Source organism: Trichogramma pretiosum, unplaced genomic scaffold (genome assembly GCF_000599845.2).
Source record: "Trichogramma pretiosum strain Unisexual culture from Peru unplaced genomic scaffold, Tpre_2.0 scaffold44, whole genome shotgun sequence".
Lineage (NCBI taxonomy): Eukaryota > Metazoa > Arthropoda > Insecta > Hymenoptera > Trichogrammatidae > Trichogramma > Trichogramma pretiosum.
In genome coordinates, this window is record NW_019641632.1 from 518,371 (window position 1) to 541,755 (window position 23,385).

The 23,385-nt window shown below is 43.2% G+C and overlaps 1 protein-coding gene across 2 annotated transcripts in view; it reads left to right on the forward strand.

Moving 5' to 3' along the window:
• LOC106652588 overlaps window positions 1–23,385 on the forward strand; it is a 221,109-nt gene that overhangs the window by 177,686 nt on the left and 20,038 nt on the right. For both annotated transcript variants that reach the window (XM_023459291.1, XM_023459292.1), the window contains exon 3: window positions 19–163. In XM_023459291.1, the coding sequence (XP_023315059.1) occupies window positions 19–163 (145 nt within the window). The remainder of the gene's footprint in view (window positions 1–18; window positions 164–23,385) is intronic.

The window sequence follows — 23,385 nt, forward strand, 5'->3', positions numbered from 1 at the left end:
CTTTGTTGTTTTTTTCAGGCTCGAACTGTCAATTTCCAGCGCAGTGGAGGGGAAGCTGGTTCCAATCGGGCGAGAACACCTTGATAACGATTAACGGCACGCGCATATCCAACAAAGGCCAATGCAGCGAGAATCAAGGAGATATGTTTCTCATTTACGATCAGTGAGTCGATTATAATATTATATAACATGCGTATAATTTTACCATGGGTATTATAATATGGTATTGAAAATAACGTTCCGTAATATTTTGATGAGTCATCGTACCGCAGCCGGTAATATACGTGCATACTTTGCTAGCAAATTGCACCCATCAGTCTTACATTATATATCTTTTTTTTTCCTCTACTCAGCTCGTATATATGCCTCTGCTGCGTTAGCAAAGGTCTCTAAACTCTCTTGCTCCTGCTTACAGCACGTATACGTATACAGCAGCAGACACACACGCTCCGCACTCGAACGTAAAGAGCACCCGCACATACACACGCGCGAGAAGTGCGCGAGCGCGTTCGAATCCCCAATGGTGCTTTCTCTCTCACTCACACACACACACACATACACATCTATATGTACAGAGGGAATGCATTGCGAATCAGCAAACGCACATGCCTTTCCTCTCTCTCTCCCCCGGTGGGAAAACGTGCTCTCTTTGGCCGGTCGCGCCTCAGGGAGATTGAAGGTGGGGCAGATTGCCTATTCAAACTCAGCGAATTTCATGAATTCTCACTGCTGCTGCTGCTGCATCGCGCAATGTGTACGTCTGGATGTGTGTATGCGCCTGTTTATATTCGCCGCCGTGAGCTTGCGCAAGTTCATCGCACGTACGGATGTCCGCACGTATCTGCGTGCATATGCGTGTGTTTATGTAAGACATTTTTTTTATCGTAATAAGGCCGAATCATATCAAACCAGCTGGTATCGATCGTTTGCGGGTCGAAAATCTCTTCTTCTTTCTTTTTTGCTTCAAAAACTAAAGCCGGCACGATAGCCGTTACGAGAGCTGTTAAAACTACATTTATATAAACGAGAAACGAAACGAAACATACATACACACGTAGTACGGGCGCGTTGCAGTGAGCGCAATTTGAAACGCTAAAACTACTTTAATTAAGAAAAGAGGTTAAGAGTCGTGAAGCTCGACTGCGCGCGAAAAGTACTCGTTAGGCACTTGACATTCATCGTTGCAAGTCGCACTCTCGACTTCTTCTCACAGTCGAGCTACTACTGCTGCTGCTGCTGCTGTTGCCTACGTATACATATACTGCATTTATAACTTTCGCTTTTCAAAGCTTGATAACTAACAAATGTTAATTTCCATAAGTGCCGCGCGCCAAAGTAGAAAAGAGTAAAATTTCTTGGACTGATCAAACTCGAGGAGATAATCATCGCGATACCGAGAGGGAAAAATAAAAGGAAAAGGATATATAAAAGCTTCTTGCTGCTGTTGCTACTGCCGCTGTGTGAGAGAAAAGAAAATTGCCGGGCATTACCATAAGATAAACGGTATCCTAGTTGGGCGTTTCACGCACTCTGTGTAAGAAATAAAGAGAGACGTATACACACATTTTACAGTGACAATAATCGCACACACAAGACCACCATGAGCGGGTAGAGAGAAAAAAAAGCGGCTGCTGCTGTTGCAGAGGAAAGCCATGAGGGAGAGCTCGAGAGGAGCGAGAGAATAATAATACTCCGAGTCCGTGAAAAGTATTTCGGTATGAAACACGACACGTAAGAAAAGGCTACAAATGCTCGCGCTCTGTACACCACGCACACACGCGAGCACAGAGGTATACACGGTTAGCCTGGCTAAGGATGAGATTTATACGAAGAAGCAAGCCAGCACGCAAGCGAGCGAGGCAAGCACAAAAAAAGTAGAGAAACAGGTACAAGTAAATACGAGCTTTATGCACGCGCGCGCTCGTCGTGTATGTAGCGACGAGGAATAACAGTGAGGATAAATTTTACGCTACATTGACATTTTTAAAACAGCGTCGCGATCGCATTTTTTCCTGCTAAGAGAGCGAAATGCTCGCGCGTGAAAAAGAATTTAATATCTCGCCGAGCGGCAGCGGCAGCAGCAGCTTTGCGGCGCGAGCGAGAGAGATAGATAGATAGATAGAAAGAGAGGCAAAAATATTCATATACCTGGGGAATGCATGCCCCGCGTGAATATTTGTTCAAGTTTTTTAACGCGAATAACCGAAATTTTATCTTCGCATTGATAAACGAGATAACATTTTTACTCGCTGATTTTATTTTAATTTTATACATTTAATTAACTTAAAAATAACAGGTTTTCTTTCATGTTTTAAATTTTTTATTCCGCTCAAATAAGACGCGAGAAAAATATTAATTAAATTATAATTGTTGCCGTATACTTTTCAAACGAATATAATAAGACATCTCTCAAAGTCACTGGTCCATTAAATTTACACACGTAAGGGAGCTTTAATACTCATGCATATAACGAATGGGGACTGAAGTTTCATTAATTCAGAGAAACGGAGGCAAAATAAATAAAACAAAATGAACGAAAAAAAAGAGAAGAGTAAAAAAACAACTTTGGAGCTATAAGGAGCGGCGGCGAGCGCATAACAAAGCTGCTTTCTTTCGGCTACGCGGCGCGAATAAGCAATCCTCCCAAAAGAAGATCCCCTAAGGTGGCTTAAGAATGTATTTGCTATGCCTCGCGTTCCATAGTCCGGACCGGAAAACCTTTTAAAATTCTGCAATCTCGAACTTTTTCCTTGGAATGTCTTTTTCTCGTTTTCCTTTTTTTTCTTCTTTTTTTTATTTAGCGCTCGCTCGTGATTCTGTATATGGAAAGTACCTTATTATAATGAAAATTGTACTTATAAAAAGCCTTTTGCTTGAATATTTTCGTACTTTGGCTAATTCCATTTCGATTGTCTTTTTGTAATTGCCTATTTTGTACTGTATATTTCTCGATAAAGCTTGGGTCTTTCGCGAATCGATTGCAAAAAAATGTCCGCTCAAAAGAGGAAAAAAACTCGAGCGTCTGAAGCTCAAACTTCTTTTTTTTTGAGAAACAGCGCATCGCGCGAATAACAGAGCAGCACAGCGAGCGACGCTGCAGGAGCAGCAGCACGAGCAACAGCACAATGTAATAGACGCTCGCTGGAGCGAGCTAAGTTTTAATTAATGTAATGGAGAGTGGCGCGTGATTAGCCTCCCAATAAGCGTGTGTAGAGGACGCGAAGCTGCCGCCGGAGTTGTGCAGCAGCCTAGAGATAGAGACGACGTCTTTCTCACTGTGACTAACTCGAGTGAGCTGCTGCGCGCTGAAATTTGAGAATTAAAAGGATATAGCTGCTGCGACTCACTCCCTCTCTCTCTCCCTCCCTCCCTCCCTCTTTGTCTCTCTTGTAATGTACGCAAGATGATCCCTCCGCGAAACAAAGTTACTGCAACCGAGGCTTTTCACGTTAGTTATCTGCTACGAGGAAAATTGGCAATTTTTATTATTTTCATTTTCGAAATAATTCTTCGTCTTATTTGATTTCCATTAAAGGTCTTTTAATTAATTATTTTCAAACCGACCCTCGTGCTCGCGTAAATATTAATCGAGAGAGTGAGCGAGAGAGAGAGAGAGGCAAGTTAATTAAAATTAATCATATGTGCTACGGTGCAATATTAAATTAATTAATTATGCAAAGTAAATGGAACAAATTTCTGATACGAGTCTGCTGAAGATTTCCCTTTGAGTCACAACGTGGTAAAAATAACTGTAAATATATTATATATTAAAATTAAAAACTCTTATAGACATTCGTCAATTATGTGCAACTGTATACAACGTTTTCCTATTATAACCACAATTAAGGTGTTTGCTAATCAATCAAATTGAGACGACGTGGTCGTCGTCGCGGGTATATAATACGTACCGCATCGATCGCATTCGATCTTGCCTGCCTCGCGTGTGTGAGGGGAGAAATGTATACGCGCTCACATTCACATACATATACTTGCACAGAAGGGACCAATCTATCAAAGCTCCGGATCGGCCGAGTGCCTTACCTTTCTCATCCTGTTACTCGTTTAATTATTTTTCTTCGTCTCAGCTCCGCTAGCCCCTTCCGGCAGTTCGTGTAATCTCCGTGCGGGGCTTTTTTTTGCCTCTGCCTCCCTTCTTTCGAGACTTTATATATATACGTAATGCAGCGTACACCTCTTTTTTTGTGCGCACGCCTGAGACAGAAAATAAAGAGAAATCCGAAAGGTATTAAAGAGATTGTTAGCTTTAATCGCTCACTGCGAATATCGTAATTATTAAGTTCGCCTCCTCTCTGATGAACACGTCGCCCGCGCCACCCCCCAACTGCGACTTTCATCCCAGCGAGTTCAATATACCCTCGCTGCGCGAGATTTAGTTTCGATCTCTTAGGTCCGAAAACTTTTTGCTCGAACGCCCAACAAATTATTGACTTTCACCACTGGTGAGTATATTATACATATCCGGAGCGTTGCTCGACTCAAGGCGCAGCTTTCCCCTAAAAGCTGTAATGGAATTTTACGAAGAAAAATGACGCAGACTACAACGCGCGGCGTGTCCCTGGACTGCATTCGCTCACGAAACAAGATTCGTCCGACGACGAATTGGCTAATTCGTACACTTGGACTGCTCGCTCGCTCGCGCGCACTCTGTATTACAGTCTTATTCTTACGCTCGCCCATTGTCGCACAGCCAGGGTTACAGCACCATAAACTTGTGACGAAGCTGCCTGGAAACTCGCTTTTGGGAAAGAGATGCTCACGCGCGAACGAGAGTATTCTCATGGATATAAACCCAAACACAGTCGATCTTCTCTTCACCAACACGTACGAGATATATATGAGCAGTTTTTTCATATATGTACAACTTTTGTGCGGGGGGTTCTCGGATCTGCCCCAAAATTTAGTATGTTATTTGGGTATGTGAAAATAGCCTTCAGGTAAATTTTTAGCCCGCTAGGGGCCTTAGGGCCCAAATTTGGGCCCCTCGAAGGTCCAAAAATAGCCGTTTTTACCTATTTTTGCGTATTATTCAAATATTTGTAACTCGGGCACCGGTGCATATTTTTCAACTCTGAGGGTCGCATTTTTTAGGTCAAGACATGTACTTTTTGTAAAAAAATTATGTAGAGCTCGATAGACCAACCCCCGGTTATGGGGGGGCAATGAAGGGGGATGAAAAATCGCAAAATTGACGTTTTTTAGCTTTTTTTGAATTGATGCAGAAGGCGACTGGATTGACGTATTTACTTTTGCAACGTCTCATTTTAAAGGTATTTTTATTACCTTTAAATTGCCGTGCGCAGAATTAAGATTGGTTCAAAAACGACGGAGATAGAGCTGTTTAAAGGTGTCAACATTATGAAAAAAGGCGTTTTTTCGAGATTTCGATAAGCTGTAACTTTTTTCTAGTAACATGAATCTCTTTGAAATTTTATGTGAAAGTAGTTGATTACATGTAGTTTGAAGCCATGTAGGTAAGGATCTTGGTATTTGCCTCTATAACCGAAAACGAGGCCCCCGAAATCCGGCACTTTAGCCCTTATATAGGCAAAATACATGTTAAATTGGGCGGCAAAACTATTTGGTAACTCCTGAAATTATCGCAAAATAAACATAAAAAAAAAATCAAAAACCCCATATTAAACGTATTTTTCGACGAGGAATCCAATGGTAACCTCGAATTTGACCTTGAACATAACCTCTAAACTATAGCGAACCAAAATTGATTTTTCGCACGGTGACCCCCTTTTTTTATTTCAGATTTGAAAAGAGCGGAAAATTTCACGTTCAAATACATATTTCGTTTTTTTTTTCAAGGTAATTTTAAGGGCCCCACAGATCAAGAATAAACTCTTTGGCTGAGTTTAATATTAGTTTTAATGGAGCCTTCATTTTCAAACTGTGGGGCCCTTAAAATTACCTTGAAAAAAAAAACGAAATATGTATTTGAACGTGAAATTTTCCGCTCTTTTCAAATCTGAAATAAAAAAAGGGGGTCACCGTGCGAAAAATCAATTTTGGTTCGCTATAGTTTAGAGGTTATGTTCAAGGTCAAATTCGAGGTTACCATTGGATTCCTCGTCGAAAAATACGTTTAATATGGGGTTTTTGATTTTTTTTTTATGTTTATTTTGCGATAATTTCAGGAGTTACCAAATAGTTTTGCCGCCCAATTTAACATGTATTTTGCCTATATAAGGGCTAAAGTGCCGGATTTCGGGGGCCTCGTTTTCGGTTATAGAGGCAAATACCAAGATCCTTACCTACATGGCTTCAAACTACATGTAATCAACTACTTTCACATAAAATTTCAAAGAGATTCATGTTACTAGAAAAAAGTTACAGCTTATCGAAATCTCGAAAAAACGCCTTTTTTCATAATGTTGACACCTTTAAACAGCTCTATCTCCGTCGTTTTTGAACCAATCTTAATTCTGCGCACGGCAATTTAAAGGTAATAAAAATACCTTTAAAATGAGACGTTGCAAAAGTAAATACGTCAATCCAGTCGCCTTCTGCATCAATTCAAAAAAAGCTAAAAAACGTCAATTTTGCGATTTTTCATCCCCCTTCATTGCCCCCCCATAACCGGGGGTTGGTCTATCGAGCTCTACATAATTTTTTTACGAAAAGTACATGTCTTGACCTAAAAAATGCGACCCTCAGAGTTAAAAAATATGCACCGGTGCCCGAGTTACAAATATTTGAATAATACGCAAAAATAGGTAAAAACGGCTATTTTTGGACCTTCGAGGGGCCCAAATTTGGGCCCTAAGGCCCCTAGAGGGCTAAAAATTTACCTGAAGGCTATTTTCACATACCCAAATAACATACTAAATTTTGGGGCAGATCCGAGAACCCCCCGCACAAAAGTTGTACATATATGAAAAAACTGCTCATATACAAGCCGCAGTGCAGTTCTCGATAATTCAACAAGCTCTCGTTCGCTCGCGAGCATCCGTATATGTATGTATATGCCGAGGAGAACTATATCGTAGAAACGATGGCTTGCGAACTTGCTAATAGGGTTTCAATGTAATCGTATAGAAGTTTCTCTCTCTCTCTCTCTCTCTGTATGCGACTCTCGGAGTTCCTGCTCTCTTCCTCGCATCGTACTAGCAGCCAGCTCCTTATACGGCGAATGAATGCGAATTGATACGCGTGGCATATAATGAAGATCATCGTGGCTCAGCTCATTTACAAAAGTTATGTCTACTTATTATAAAACACCGCAATGAACGTGTTTTAGACAACTCTTTAGACGCGTTGGGTACGAGAAGAAAACGAGAGGCTCATGAAAAATGAGCGAATTCAGTAATCGAGGGTATAATGGAGGGTTGCTTGAACAAACAGCAACACGCGTGATAAACTTAGTTTCTTTCTTATAGATTTTAGAAACAGTGCTACTATTAAGCTGATAGGCATCAAACAGAAAGAAAATGCAAACTTTACATAAAAATGAATTAACAAAAATGTTGAAATTGAATAAAATGAATAAATCAATTAGAAAAATCAAACCAGCAGAAGTACGATTTTAGGGTTCTTCTAGGTTGAATTTTTCATTGAAATTTTAATTTACTTGGATTTTTATATTACTGTGAAATTTTTTTGAATATGTGTCTAACAATGTATGTATGTCTAAATAATCAATGATGACGCAAGATAAATGTATTACAGTGGAAAACAAGTAACTGTAGAACTAAGAGAAACACATTCATAAGCTCATTGACGATGAGTATCAGATTTAACCGCTAGATGTCTTAATCAAATCCAAACGTGAAAAAATAAAGTTTCATAGTTATACAGGAGCATCGAGATCATCCGTCCATTCTGAATCTGATTCTTGCAACGATTTGAGTTTGCTCATGTAAGGTGGAAATTATCTAAAAATCATTCAAAACTGAGTCCAGAAAACAATAAAAGTATAAGAGTGATGAACGAAATGAAAAGCATGCCAGAATCATCAAGTACTGTGCAATATTTTCCGGTCATGGGGTTCGTTTTCATTTCATCAATGGTCGAAGCTTTCTTCCCTGCATGCTTCCGACCATTCATAGTCTGGCTAAAGAATAAAATATAAGGTATTCTCATTTTATTTTTAATTTTTGCCATCGCTGATCGTCAGTGTTACGGGTGAATTGCGGGGCTGTATCTTACTTCCTTTATTTTTTAGGCTCAGGAATGCTTTTGTGCTTATAATATATATGTACGTACAAAAGCTACTCGTTTCGAGTAGGTAATATAAGCGTGTTATAGACTGTATGAAGTGGAAAACTTTCGTAACTTGTGAATAGAACTTTTTAGAGTTTTACTAAATTCACAACTTACTCCAGCGGCTGGATATATATGGGTAAAGCTCTGAATTTCTCAAATAATCGTGCTTCGTGGGTTCTCGCTAATTTTTCACTATTTTTTAGCAGTAAAATATAATTTGTGGCGCTTACACGTGATATAGAAATCTAGATCTCGGCTTTATGCACAACTACTTTTCTATAAAACACGATTATAGAAAAAATTCTGAGCCTTGCCCATATATGCTGCCCGTGGATATAACAACAACAGTGTGCAGCTGTATCTTTCTATATACTATCCCCCTGGCATACTATATACTTCCCAACTATACGGAACGGGGTACAATGGATCGCTTCGAAACTGCAACTTCAATTTATATCAAGTAGATTTTGAATAAAAAATTCACTGGAATTCGTTAATTACTATTTTACGAAGACACCGACGACGATCGTTGCTTCTGCCGCGCGCGCGCGCGTGTTAATTAAAATATGAAACATTCAAAGCGCCGTCGTCCACGCGAGATCGTCATTGGATAAACGTCACGCGGGCGCGGCGGCAGCAAATTACAATCAAAGAATATATATACACGCAAGGCGAATCCTCCAAGCTCGAATCGTGTCGCGCGAGCAGCGCGTCTCTCGGTAAATGAAATCATCTTCAAAATTGCGACTTGTCAAACTTCGAAGGGGAATGAAAACCACGTTGTATATTACGCGTTAGATTTCGACAAAAAAAATACCCTCGCGAAGACGCAAAAGCCAGCGGGGGTATACAGGGTGCGTATACACCAGTAGCGGCGCCTTGTACAACACGCGACAATCTAAATTCATTTCCTGATCGTTACTGGTGTGCTATATGTGTGCGACGGTGGCGTCGACGACGACGACGTCTTTGCGTAACGGAAGTTTCGCGTCGCGACGTCGCTCTCTCTATCTCTCTTTCTCTTCATTCGATTAAAAAGTTGCGCGTCGCTTGATTCCAACAAAGTAAGCGCAGCGGGGGGAGGCGCATCGCACACACACCTTAATAATACACGTACATACACACCAGCAGCTCGTGCACTTTGCGCAAAGCCGTGTCGATGTTCTTAATCCGAAACGAAATTATACGCACGCGCCGCGTGTGTATTGCGTACAAGAATCCACGCGCGCCCCCGAATGCGCCGCACAGCAGCAGCAGCAGCAGCAGCAGCAGCAGAGTCAGAGAAGCGGGGCTGGGCACATAATGGAAAACCAATAATAGTTGTATGCACTTGCTTTTGCTCCACATCGAGCTATGTTATACGCGTACATGTTCTTGCGTGCGAGTGTACATATCTAAGCGCACGCATCGATACAACTAACTCGATTGCGTTTAATTTTCTATGGTGCGGGTGTGTGTGTCTGTGTCTGCTCATGCTCGAGCTCCGAGGAATATTGCCATAGTTTGCGCGCTAATTTCTTTTTAATTCTCGATACACGCTTTCGGATCTCTGGATGCGCGAGAGCTCGAATGGGAATTATAATTCGATTTTTACTTTTTGAATCGAGCGCTCGCGTAGTTATATGTGAAGCTCTCTCTTTACAAAGATTGCACTCACACGCGCGCACATACGTGTACAGCAGGTAATATCCGTTTGAAAACGATTCGAGGGATCGAATTGCACGCGCGTTTATGGCCACTCATTATGCTAGTTGTTGCGGGGCGCTTGGCAAGCTCTCCGAAATATTTAAAACGCGCATATCTCGTCGAAAAAAAAAGACGATAAAAATCGTCACCTCCGCTGTATACATGCTATAGTAATATAAGCTTGCGCACGAATCGCCCCGCAGGATATATAATGTATCGCTCGCGTAAATCATCGTCGTAATTGTTTGACCGACTCTCTTCTCTCTCATATGTCAACTAATTTCATCTATACGTATAATACGTATGTTATACCTGCGCGATCGAGTCAGCTGCAGACCCATCGATTTATGCATAAAATTATAACGAATAACGTATCGAGCAGGCAGCAGCCGCCGCAAATTATATTCCTCCAGTGCACGCGGCAGTGATTCGCGTATATACATAGCAGCAGCAGCAGCAGCAGCAATACCACTATAGCAACAACGAGTAACACAACGTCATAATGCGCGTAATCTCGTTATGCAAGAAAATGCACGATTGATATGCATTACGTTACGACTACTACTGCTGCTATATATACGTGGTTGTAACAAGCTCGCGAGCTTGACGCGCGCCTCATGCGATCGCGTGTTTAGAATCCACCCGCTCCTATTTCGAAATAAGAGCATTAATAATCGGATCCGCGTTTGTGCGCGCGTTTCTCCCGTTGCTACTATTATAGCTGTGCGCGTGTGTATCACGCGTCTGCAGCGGCACATATACAATACGAGAACTTCCGCTTTTACCCAACGTAATTCGAATGGTTTGTTATTGGCTTGATTATACATCAACGCAACGCGCCGATCATCTATGTATAGTATATATCGGGGCGCGTTACATTTGTAGAGCACACATGAAGATGCACGCGGTATAGCAACGATCTAACACGATGGTGTTTCATATAAATCTAATTTTCGACGCATCGATGTTGAACTACACATTTTCCGAGTGAGAATTCGGTCGGACACACGCATATAATTGGCACCTGAAGATCAATTCGGACTTTTCCAATGAAAGTTTCTCACTCGAAAAAGCGGGCTTTTATTCGTCAAAACTTGATATACCAGAGAAGAAGGGTGAGAGAGAAAGAGCTAGCTAGTGGCTGCTGCGAAGCTTCGGCGCAAACACTCCAGAATATAAGCGAGCGAAAACAAAGAACTGCTCCACCACGACGTATAGTCGCGTGCGCAGAAGCTCGACTGAAAACAATGCGCCGCGCTCGCGCGCACACAGACGTATACACAGGCATTAGCGCGGTGTACGTGCAGAAAAAGCTACTTTTTTGACGAAAAAATTCAAGGAAATCTCCTCGCAAAGAAGAGAAGCGCTTCGTTCGATTTTTTCCTATTTTTTTTTCTTATTTTTTTTGCAGCGCTCCACGTACGAGAAAAGATCGTATAATACAAGGGCTATTGTTGACCGCACGACGTGTAGAAAGAGACAGAGAGAAAGAAAAAAAAAGAGATAAAGAGAGAGGTAAAAGAGGCCGTTCCGCAGCGTTTGAAAGACAATCGCGATAAAAGCCAAAAACTAATGTTCGATTTTTGTGCTCGAGATATAGAGGGAGAGAAAACGCGGCGAGTTATGCGCGGAACGTTCGTTGGTATACAATCAAGATTTTTGTACGACATCGACGACGACAACGACAACAACAACGACAACGTGTTTCTTAATTTTCGTACGCCGAATAACTGCCGAATTTTTTTGCCGCAAGTATACCTTTTGTGCGGCTTTGCTTCAAAAGAAAATCGATGAAAAATATTTTTATGATTAAGATTTTCGGTCCAAGGAATTTTCTTTGCGACAGAGGGAACTGTTTTAATGAAAAGTCAGGGTTATATCGATATTCTTTTTCGCTTGTTTATTTATATCTTTGTTTTGTTATCTTTCAAGTGAAATTTTTTTATTGGATATCCGTGAAAAACGAGCAAACGGAATAGAACGCGATGATAGTTGAATCACGGAGACAGAATCCTTCACGCACTGTAATTGGCTGATGCCTTTGAGTACCACTGCCCATACGATGGCTCGCATCTGCTTATGTGTCAAGAATCTCGCTTGACTTCTGCTCTCGGCGCATGATTTTGTAACGTTCACGCAACACAACATCGTGTTATCGTCTTTCTCCTGCTCTGCGTATTCGTGCAACGCCAGCATAAATCGCGTTACTCGTATTCTTATACTGGTTCGTGCATTTGTTTACCCTTGCGACGGACAGCCTACCCCGGGTGGGTAATTCAGCTCGACTGCCGTGCACTTTATTTATGGGGCCCGCTCTACCTGACTCGAGTCCCAGAGGGGATATTGGGCCCGTCACCAGCACGGGCGAGCCGTGAGCCCGTTCACTCACCTTCCTTTGCTTAGGCTTCTGATACCTGAAATTCTCGAATAGGTCAAGCGAAATGAATTGACACGCGTTCCTTCACGATTAATTGATTTACCTTTATTTAAGGCCCACGAGGGCAAACGATAACAAATAATACGCGAATTACAATCTTCGGCTTACGATACGGCCCCGTGGCTGCTTACGCACGCGTTGGGCACTTTCCGATAGCCCACGAGGGCCGAGACTTGCTCGCACGTTACTATCGGCCCAGTGTCATCGCTACGACACTCGCGTGGCCTCACTTACACTAGCCCAACTACTACTGCTGTCCGCGTCCGGGCTTCGTCGTACCTCCACGTGTGTTGTCTACATTCAAACTTCTCGTCCTCTTTCGGGCTCCGGGCACCTCACTCGTGCGATTCTGTCTGCCCGATCGGACGAGTCTGCTCCGACGTGTCTTGCCCACCTGGGCTCCGATCTGACTCGTGTATGCAATTTCCCACGGGCACTACACGTGCACTTGCTCACCCGCGTCACAACGACAACTTCAGCAATCACTTCGGCAACTTCGGCTTCACGCACTAGCTCGCGTTTTCCTGCGTCTTTCTATCACTCTGCTTTCGCGTGACCTTCTCACTCGCCAGCATATTCTAATCTGCCTGCCTCGTAGCGAAAGGAATTCGCCCGGTGTCTGCTCGGCTCTTTTCTGTCCTTCTCGCACGTGTTGATACTGGGCCACGCTCCTGGCTTCACATCATCAGTCCGACGGGCCACTGCTTATCATCTACCTGAAAACGCGCGAGATAAGGGAAACACACACGCACTCACTCATACATACGCGCGTGCGGCAGTCTCGGCGCGACGCATTTTCTGCGAGTGCTCGACTCGCTTACTGACGGCTTGTGCTCCGTCACACCCTCTATTAAGATCTCAGTGTCTACCTATAGTCAGTACACGTTACGAGGTCGCTGCAAAAGAAACAAAGGAAGATCGCAGCTAGTGACTCGTGAAAAAAGTAAAAATTATACTGTGTGTTTCGTGAGTGCGTAGAACAATGGCCCAATACAACCAAAACTGTTCGAAACAATTGAAAACGATGCGAGAAGAGGTCAATTGGGAGGTGCAAGAAGAACGAGAAGAATTTATTAATAAACTTTATCCGCTAATCAGACACTGGAAGGGCCAATATCCAAATCTCCGAGACATTTTTCATTCAAAAGAAATCGATAGGCTTCTCTCAGAATTTTTGGTGAAGTCTTATGAGCTCATCAAATTTGTGATCAAGACTGGCTACAATGACGAGCCCGAGGTTGATGAAGACGGTAGACCATCGTTGTACCGTACCACTCCAATACATCATGTAGCTAGACAGTGGTACAGTTTACACGTTGCCAGTGACCTTTTCGAAATCTACGACAGGTTCGATGTGGATTACATCGATGAACGCGGCTTGACACATTTTCATGTCGCCTGTGAGAATGGCGATGATGACTTCGTCGAAAAATTCTTAGAGCTCGGGCAGAACCCTAATTTTCTCATGCAACAAACAGGTGACTCCCCGCTACACTTTGCTCTGAGGAACGCAGAAGAGGAGGTCTTGAAATTGCTGTTGAGGTATGGCGCCAATTCAAAACTAATCAACAAGGATGGATTTACACCTCTGCACGTTATTTGCAATGAATATATCGATGCTGGAGACTGCGGGAAGATATTATTCGAGATGAGTGACGAAAAGTATCAGCCAGTGCAGATCGACGTCAAGGATAACTTGGGTAATAACGCCATTGTTTTTGGCCATGGACCGTGGCCACAAAAGCCTGATCAAATTTCTGCTGAGCAATGGCGCAGATCCGAATATAGCCAATGCAGAAGGACTAACACCTTTGCATGCGGTTTGCAGCAGATACGTCGATGATGACTTGGTGGAAACATTTTTCAAGACGAGCGACAACATGAAGCAGAAAGTGCTGGTCAACGTGAAGGACAAATTGGGGCGGACACCGTTGCAATGGGCCGTAGCAAGTCTTGCGCTGAAATCTATCGATATGCTCGTGGATCGTGGCGCTGATCTGTCGAACTTCATTTTTCCAACTGAGAGTTACTTTGCTGAGGGATTGAAACCGCATTTGGAAAGGGTTCCATCGTATCGCATAAAATTGAGACTAGCGTCTCTCGTTTTAAGCGTCGTCGAATGTCTTGAAAAAAGAGGATACGAACTAGACGGAAGCGACGCCCAGACAATTATGAAAATTTTCTATCAGCACGAATTGTTCGAAACATCGTCGGATCTTGAAAAATCTTGGTATACAGATGTACGATATATGATGATAAAACCGAGCCTATCTCTACACGGCCTGATACAGCTACGACCCGAAGAGGGGGAAAAACGACTCACATATGCAGACTACTTCGAGTTCGTGAACACTTGTGGTCGTCTTCCTTTTACGTGGATCCTCCGTGGATGTCATCACTTCGACAGTAGGAAGTCTTGTTTTGAATATCTGTGTGAAAAATTATCGAGAGGATTTTTTCGGCGTTGGACGCTAGAATTTTTTTTCACGCTGGTGAGCTATCAGTTACCGATACCCTGCTGTGAAAAAATCATTGAGCCGCTAACGAACAAAGATTTATGTTGTATATGCTTAGCGGTTACTTGGCAAAGCTAGCGATCGCAATAAACAATATTTTCAGTATTTTTTAATGTTTAGAGTTATTCAGTACTGTAGATTTTTTATATAATTCAAATAAATAATTTAATAAAAATGGAATTCATCAATTTAAGCAGATTAAAATTTTTGTTCTGTTTTTATTTTATTTCAATTCTTCTTTCATTATAGAATCCCCATTACGAGAAAATTATGCACTTACACGTTTGTGCTCAGCTACACCCAATTATTTATCAAAACATCAACGTGTACATAATTGTAATATCGCAATTCAAACAAAACGAAGGTGACGAAGGCGTAATCGTCGAAGCGAAAAAACGATTCGTAATTGTCCGGGAGGAGCGAGGCACCCCCCCCCCTTCCTCCTCGATTGTCTGCACGTTAACGTTTCTCGGCGCAGTTCATCGAAGCATTAGAAAATTATTGAACAGCATACGGCGCGCGCGCGCACGTACAAAATATAGGTATAAGCTACGCACAAGGAAGAGGAAAGCTTGCGAGCGAGGGAAGGAAATGACTCGAAAATGCGAATACTCGACTTGGCGTATCAAGCGCAGTGCAATTCTGCCTCTCGTACTTAAAATTATGCGCGTTAGCGAGACAGTTCGATAATCGCGACATTTTACCTTCGCATCCTCGAGTTACATTATCATTCGTAATTGTTATTTATTATCGCAATACTCGTCGAGCGCAATCTTTTGTTGGCGCGTAAATCCGTGCACGCCTCGTCGCATCTCGAAGGCAAAGAAGTGTGCGAATCGTACGTATATAATAGCTGCTGTTACTGCTCTCGACGCGTCGAATCATCGAATTAATTGCCTTCGCGAATGAATAAAGTGAAAAGAGAAAAAAAGAATCGCACCTCGCGTCGATTCGCGCCGCCGTATACACGTTGCAAGCTGGATTATGAACGAAATCCCCATGAATAACAGGCTTGCGCGCAACGTTTCACCGAAAACAAATAAAAAATACGTTTCTATCGATTTTTCTCTCTAATATCAGGTGCAGCAGAAACCTTGCGACAGCCTTCTTAAAACGCATGCGAGTCGAGAATCGATATAAATATAATACGAATGTAATAAAAAAATACAACGCGTTGGCATGTGTATACATAGTCCATACGATGGTCTGCGAGCTTCGTCGTCGAACGTGACGCTGGTTAGCGGCTCGGAGCTTACATACATCACGCGACACGCAGGAGAAAATCCTTCGACTCGCGTTACATGTACATCGTGTACAAGCACACGGGGACCTTCCCTATTCGCTGCCTAAACCAAACATATATACCTACATACACGCGAACGCGCTCCGCGAACACCTATACACTTGAAAGCTCGCCGCCGCCACCACCACCGCCACCGTCCGCGGAGCATCCCAGACACTTGCTTTGTTTGCACATTTCGCTCCCCCCGCTGCATGTAGCCTCGCGAACGCGCGCGCGCCAGACACTTGTTATAACTGTACGTGTGCTGCGTCAACACACAACACATCCCTTTAGTTTTCGCGAGGGCAGAGGAGCGCCTCCCTGCCTCGTACGCCCGCACGCATACACGTATAGAATACACGAATACGCGCGGCATTATAGACCTGTCAATAAAGCCTAGAAAGGGAGACTGATCATAACGTACAGATATAGATGCGATGATTTATATACGTTATACGCGGGGCAACCGAGAAGAGAGAAAGAGAGGGTCGAACGAGCCGAGAGAGAGAGAGAGAGAGAGAGAGACAAAAGGGTCGCGGACATGTGACGAATTTCAAGCACTATCGCCGTCGCTACTGCTACGTACCTCGAGTCCGCTGAGTGTGTGTATGCGTGCATGCGCGTGTAGATGGTTTTGACGTTTTCCATGAAAAATACTCGATGATCGTTCGAATGAATATTTCTCTGCGCATATAAACTCGCTGCGGTTTTGTATCCTATTTGTAAAGTAGGATTTTTACGAGAAAAATCGTTACGTACAGCGAGACAATTGCGAAATTGCACTGCGCTTGCAGAGCAGCTCGATTCGACGCGTATACGACATACGCGGGCCGCATGAAAAATATATTATGCTCCGATCTCGCGGTGAATCTCGTATAGCTCGCGTGCGCGACGAGTATGACACATATATTATCTATTCTGCGAACTACTTTCGACGTTGGAGCTTTCCGAGCTCTGGCTGCTCGCTTAATTAATTATGAGCTGCTCGGCGTATCAAGCGCATGTTCCGATGTCACTCTGCTTTCGCGCAATCTGTATTATAGATCTCTCACTCTGCCGCCGTTGCTGCTACTGTCTTCCATCGCGAGGTCCCGGCTCGTTTTCCTTTGTTTTCTTCCCAGAGCTTTTTTTCTTCGTAAACTCGAGAGACTAGATTAATATGATATTTAAAAAATATTTACAGATAATAATAGATCGCAGTAAAGTGCCGTAGTAACGAACACACAACTTCATAAATGTAAATGATCGGGTGCTTATCAAAAGGAAAATCGAAACTAATTTTTTTTTAAATTTATTTATTCGTTATATCATACAGAAAATCTATCACATTTAACAACGTCAGACATGAAAAAATACAGCAAATATGCTTATGCAGCACATTGCGAGCTTTGTCTTTCAACCGCCAAGCAAATATTACGTAAATCTTCGTTCGTCAGCTCCTCGATGATCATGTCGCAACAGAGAAGCGGCAGTCGGTGGTGTATCAGTTCCACGAAACAATCCAGTGTCCAGACCAGGAAAAATTTTCTCGATAGCGTCTCGCACAGATGCAAATCGCATGCATTTTTTTGACCCTTGGGGAGGCTGACTAGTTTTTTCGAGTGCCCAAACTTGAAGAGATCCGAACGAGCAAATTGTCTAGCCGCCTCGTTGGGTCTAATTTCGACCAAGTCGTACAGCGACTGACTCGAATTTATCATTATCTTTATCACTTTTTTGGCCGACTTCTCGTCGTCGTACCAACGAAGTTCTTCGAGATGCTCCGACTTCTGGAACAAGCCGTACTTAGCGAATAATGCCATGATCGTCAAGGCGTCCCTTCGGTCCATCTCGTAACCTTTATTCTCAAGAAGTTCGACGAGTTCCATGGCGCTGGACGCTAGGTTTGTTTTAAAGTTACTCATATGTGTCTCTAGATCTAATGCCTCGTAGAAGTGACTCTCGGTTGGGAAAACGAAGCTTGACAGATCAGCACCATGCTTGAAAAGTACCTCGACAGTTTTCAACGAACAACTCGCCACGGCCCATTGAAGCGGTGTCCGGCCCAAATTGTCTTGGGCGCCGACCTGCACTAACTGTTGTTTTGCCTTGCTGACCTTGAATAACATCTCCGCCAAGGCATGGCGATCGTTGTGATCCTTGCAAACCGTGTGCAGAGCTGCCAATCCTATCGAATTGGCCAAACGTGGATCGGCGCCTCTGCCCAACAAAGTTTCGGACATCTTCTCGTGGCCGCATCGTAATGCCAGGTGCAGCGGCGTGTTACCCTCGTTATCCTGGGCATTGACTTGCACCGTCTCACCCAAGCTCTCGTTGGTATTCAGGAAGTACTCGAGGAAGAAGTTATCACTGGATTTATTATTACAAATAGTATGCAGAGGTGTCAATCCTTTTGCATTGGCTAAATTTGGATCCGCGTCGTTTCCCAGCAGAAGTTCGCTCAATTCTATGTGGCCACGAGCCAGAACATAGTGCAATGGTGTGTTACCCAACTTGTCACGAGCATTGACAAGCGGTCTCATATGTTCGTAGTCTTCGATATTGAGGAGAGACTCTAGCAAATCTGCAATTTCATCACTGGTCCGGAGGAATGACACAACCAGATGTTCAACGTCGTCAGATCTGTTACAAAGAATATGCAGAGGTGTCGATTTATTATACACGTCGATTGAATTAGGATCGGCGCCTTTTTCCAGCAGAAATTTCATCAGATTCTTCTTTTTGCCGGATCGCAATGCCAAGTGCAATGGTGTGTCGCCATTTCTGTCACGGGTGTCGACTGGAATCGGAAAATATCTGTCGTTGCTGAACTGGAATAACGACTCCACCAAGTGAACATTGTCGTGCCATCCCTTGCAAATGACGTGCAGAGGAGTCGATCCCATTGCATTGACCAAATTCGGATTGGCGCCATTTCTCAGCAGCGTTATGACCAGCTCCTTTCGGTTGTTTTGCACAGCCAAGTGTAACGGCGAATCACCCGTTTTTCGCCAGCAAAAATTTTCGAGACAATTTTGCCCGAGCACAAGGAAGTAACTAACGACGTCTCTACAGTCAGCTATGCAGGCCACATGGAAGTGCGTGAGGCCAGTGTCATCGGTATAGTTCACATCGAATTTGTCGTAAATATCAAAAAGCTTACGAACGTATGACTTCCAGTCCTGGATATGGTGTGTAGCCAAATAATGAATCGGCGTGGTATGATACAACAGAGGCGTGCCGTAATTATCAACGTTGGGCTCGTCTTTGTAGCCAGTATCAATCACGAACCTGATAAAGTGTAGTCCTGCGCGACTTACACCAGCAGACACTACGGCGTGCATAAGAATATCGTCGATTTCTTCTTTTCGAAAAATATCTCGGAGATTTGGAAGTTGACCCTCCCAATTTATGATCAAATAATAAAGTAGATGGCAAAATTGACTTCGGTCTTTTTCGATCTTCCAATTGACCGCTCGTCGCATTCTCTTCAATATTTCTATCGAGGCTGCTTTACTCACAGCCATTTTCATATACACTCACACAACACAGTAACTTACGATATGAAATATTCGTTACTTTTAATCACTCGGTGTACTCGATGCGATCTTGCACTGTTCACGCTGCGTCGTCTTCACGCGTACTGCACCATGCATACACTGCGATCTATATGGAAAGTAAAAAAAACAACACGTGGATGAAACTATACTACTATAGCGTGGTTAGAAAGTTTAATTCGTGCGCACTAGGGACCGAGTATATGTATAACGTATGTACGCTGCAATAGTAATAGTAGCACATGGCTGGGCATATAGGCCACGCCCCTACTTCGCTAGTCTTGTACTTTCTAATTTTTATCCAAGCGACTTCGACTGTACATACGTGTCGTTGAATGGTCAGTAGTCTGCACTAACACGCGTAGCAGCACTTGAAAATTAGGCTGGCACAGGCATGGACGGTCTTATGGCCGATGCCAAGTATAAATACATCTACACGAGGCATGAGATTATAACATGTGTTCTCGTTTGATCTAGAAAGTAGAAACTCCACCGATTTGATCTAGGCCGCCCAACGCGTATACGTGTCTGCTGCTGTATAGGTCGTTTTCACAGTCGTCAGTAACGGTCACAAATCGACCAGCTGATTTGCCTGGAGGCAAAACAAACCGTCCCCCGTATACTTTACATGTCAAAGTTGGTTGATAAAAGTACTTGTAATTAGTTTATAATCAAGTAAAAAATAAACAAAAAAATATCTGGTGAAAGCGGAAATCTTTGTGTATCGAAATATCGAAGCGGTTTTTAGTTAAATTCTTTAGTCTGCAAGTATAAATATATTGAAATTTCAGCTTTTTTGTCTGTGATATTGTCAATAATCTTTAATAAAATGGTTATTAAATGTGTTTTTTAGGGTCGAAATACAAACTCTCAAGCGGGAAAGTTTTTATTCTTTCAAATGACCAACGAAAAACCAAGAAACAATTGTAATTAAGAATATTATCTTTCCACCAACAGCAGACTTGAGTTGGAAGATGATTTTCATAATTTTTCGGACACATTTCATTTGTACCGAGGAGTGAATGAAACTTTTATATATTTTATGTAATACTAGACTTTTACCTCTTACACATAATGCAGATTCTTTCAACGCTCTCGGTTCGATACAATTTGCTCTCGGAGCTCGCGCCACATCACGCGTGCTTGTATAGCAGCGCTCGAAATTTCCCTCTTGATATACTTAATCATATTCCGCTGTATACGATCCAGGCGCGGCTTATATAATACATATTCACGGAGCGCGCCTCGTAATTCTTAAAGCTTGATGAACTATCCGGGAGTCACCCTCCCTTCTCTGTCTCCACTCATCAACTCGACCGCATATAGCAGCAGCAGCAGCAGTAGCGAATCCTCCAGTCTAGTATATACGTATATATCTAGCAAAGCGGAGCAACCTGCAGTATGGATACACACATATAGCTGCACGTGCAGGCACAAACTCACGCGTACACAAACACACATATATATAGCCACATATACAGTAACAGCAGCGTTGCAAGAATGTGTTTGTTGCGAGTATATAGAGCTCTCTCTCTCTCTGCTGCTGCGAGAATGGATGCGCGCGAATGTTTCGGGTGTTAATATTCCAAACTGTACACACGGGCTAGTGCTCACGAGGTAATAGTTGCAGTATATAGCAGCAGTGGCAACGTCCCGAGATGACCACATCGTAGCGAAGCGAAGTGCGCGAGCTTGCGATGCCTTATTATATACCCTGTATATAGCGAGCTGGAGCTTTCGCCCTCTCTCTCTCTCTCTCTCTCATTCTCTGCAGGATGGTGCTGCTGCTGTTGCAGTGCATGCACACATACACACTCGCCGTATATATTGCTTAATTTAACGCACTCGAGACTTGGCTCCGAAAGCTCAGGGCTGTGATTCCCCGACGCTCGCGCGCCCGAGCAAGTATGTATACGTGTGCTATGTAGCTTTTCATGCTTGCACCTATATGCAGCGCTCTATATATGCACTTTATTTATACGCCCAGCCGGCTATAATCAGTTCGAAGTTATGCGTGTGTAGAGCGATAGCGTGAAATCGGATCAACGAAATTACCATTTGCTTATGTATTTGCATAACGCGCGCGAATCCGTGTTTACGATAAATCGTGTGTGTCTGTGCACTTGCGGTCGCAAGCTGCGCGAGCGCCAGCAAGTGGAGCGCGCGTCCTGTCTCCGCGTATACATAAAAGTCTCTCGGCAATTGCACTCGCGTGCTTGCGACTTCGATTCGCAGAATCGTAACATTTTGTTGGCTGCGCGCTCTCGTCGCAGCTCGATCGCCAAGATCACTCGACTGACCGTATTCATCGCAGACACTTTCCAAGCGTGTGTGTGTGTGTGTGTCTTACGTCTCGCTTCCTATGTATACATATAAGCGAGCTTTTGCCCGGACATCTTTATGCGCGCGTATATACAATGTATAGATTTATATAGCCGCTTGGAGTTTCGAAGCGCCGCAGCGCGCAAACTTATCGTTCAGCTCGCGCGTCTTCGATACTTTGCCTATACGTATATACTATGCACATAAATACATGTATCTACCTCTCTCTCTCTCTCACTGCCTTTCTCTAGCTTACTTAACGTCAGTCTCGAGCTATCTTGCCTTTCTTTGCCAGCAGCAGCAGCAGCAGCAGTAGCTCCTGTATATGTACTGACTTTAAGCTTCGCAAAGTTAACCTTTGTTCTGCAAGTAGAGTCTAATACTTGGGCTGCTACTCAAACATGACGACGACGACGACGACGACGACGACGACGACTAAGAGGAAAGCGCAGGAGCATATTGCGTACCGTCTATATACCTGTATATACAGAGAGCGCGGAGCGAATTATTATCGAGTCGCAACGAGTTGAATAAATTTCCGTACTTACTTTACGCTTAGTTTCATGTTAAACGGCTAATTGGCTTCCTCTACTATCCCTGCCTCTCTCTTTCTTTCTCTTAAACTCTTCTCTCTTTCGTCTGGAGCCATGACTCTCTTTCTCGATCGTTTGGTTGCACGACACCCGGGCGAAGCTGCTCCTTCTGCTGCTGCTGCAGCATCAGTAATATACAACGCCTGAATGCGCATCTTCCCACGCCTGACTTTGTATACCTGCCTGACGTTGTCCGAGTTTCCTTCTCACAAAGGATGAGTTTTAAGTTTGTTATATCGACGCCACGTATACATCTACGTATTACAAGCAGTTATGGCCCGAGCATAGTTGTTAAAGTTGATTCGTTAAAGTGGCTATGGTAGATGTATAATAATATAATGCACGCACACAACGGAAGTATGCATCCATCATCATCAAAAGTATACCGCTTGTCATTTTTCTTTCATCTCTCAATTTTTTTTTTTTTTTTTGCTTCCCTCTTCTCCCCCTTTCCGCTGCTTCGTTTGACTCCCGTTTAAAACATTCTTGCGCGCTTAACAATTCCATTTCTTCGCGGAGCACAAAAGGCAGCACGATATTTTCCGCGCGGCGTACGATATGTACGTATAGTTATACTACACGCTGGCAGCTACGAGCGCATATAGATATTCGTTGCAATTGGTCTTTGTGTGCATATATAGCTTACCGGAACTTTATAATATGTTCAAGACGCGAGCTTTAATATGCAGCTGCTATATATACACCACAAAGCTCGGAATATGGAGTCGTTTATACAGCTTAAGCAAATGGCAATTGGACTATTAATAAAGTGCTATTTCCA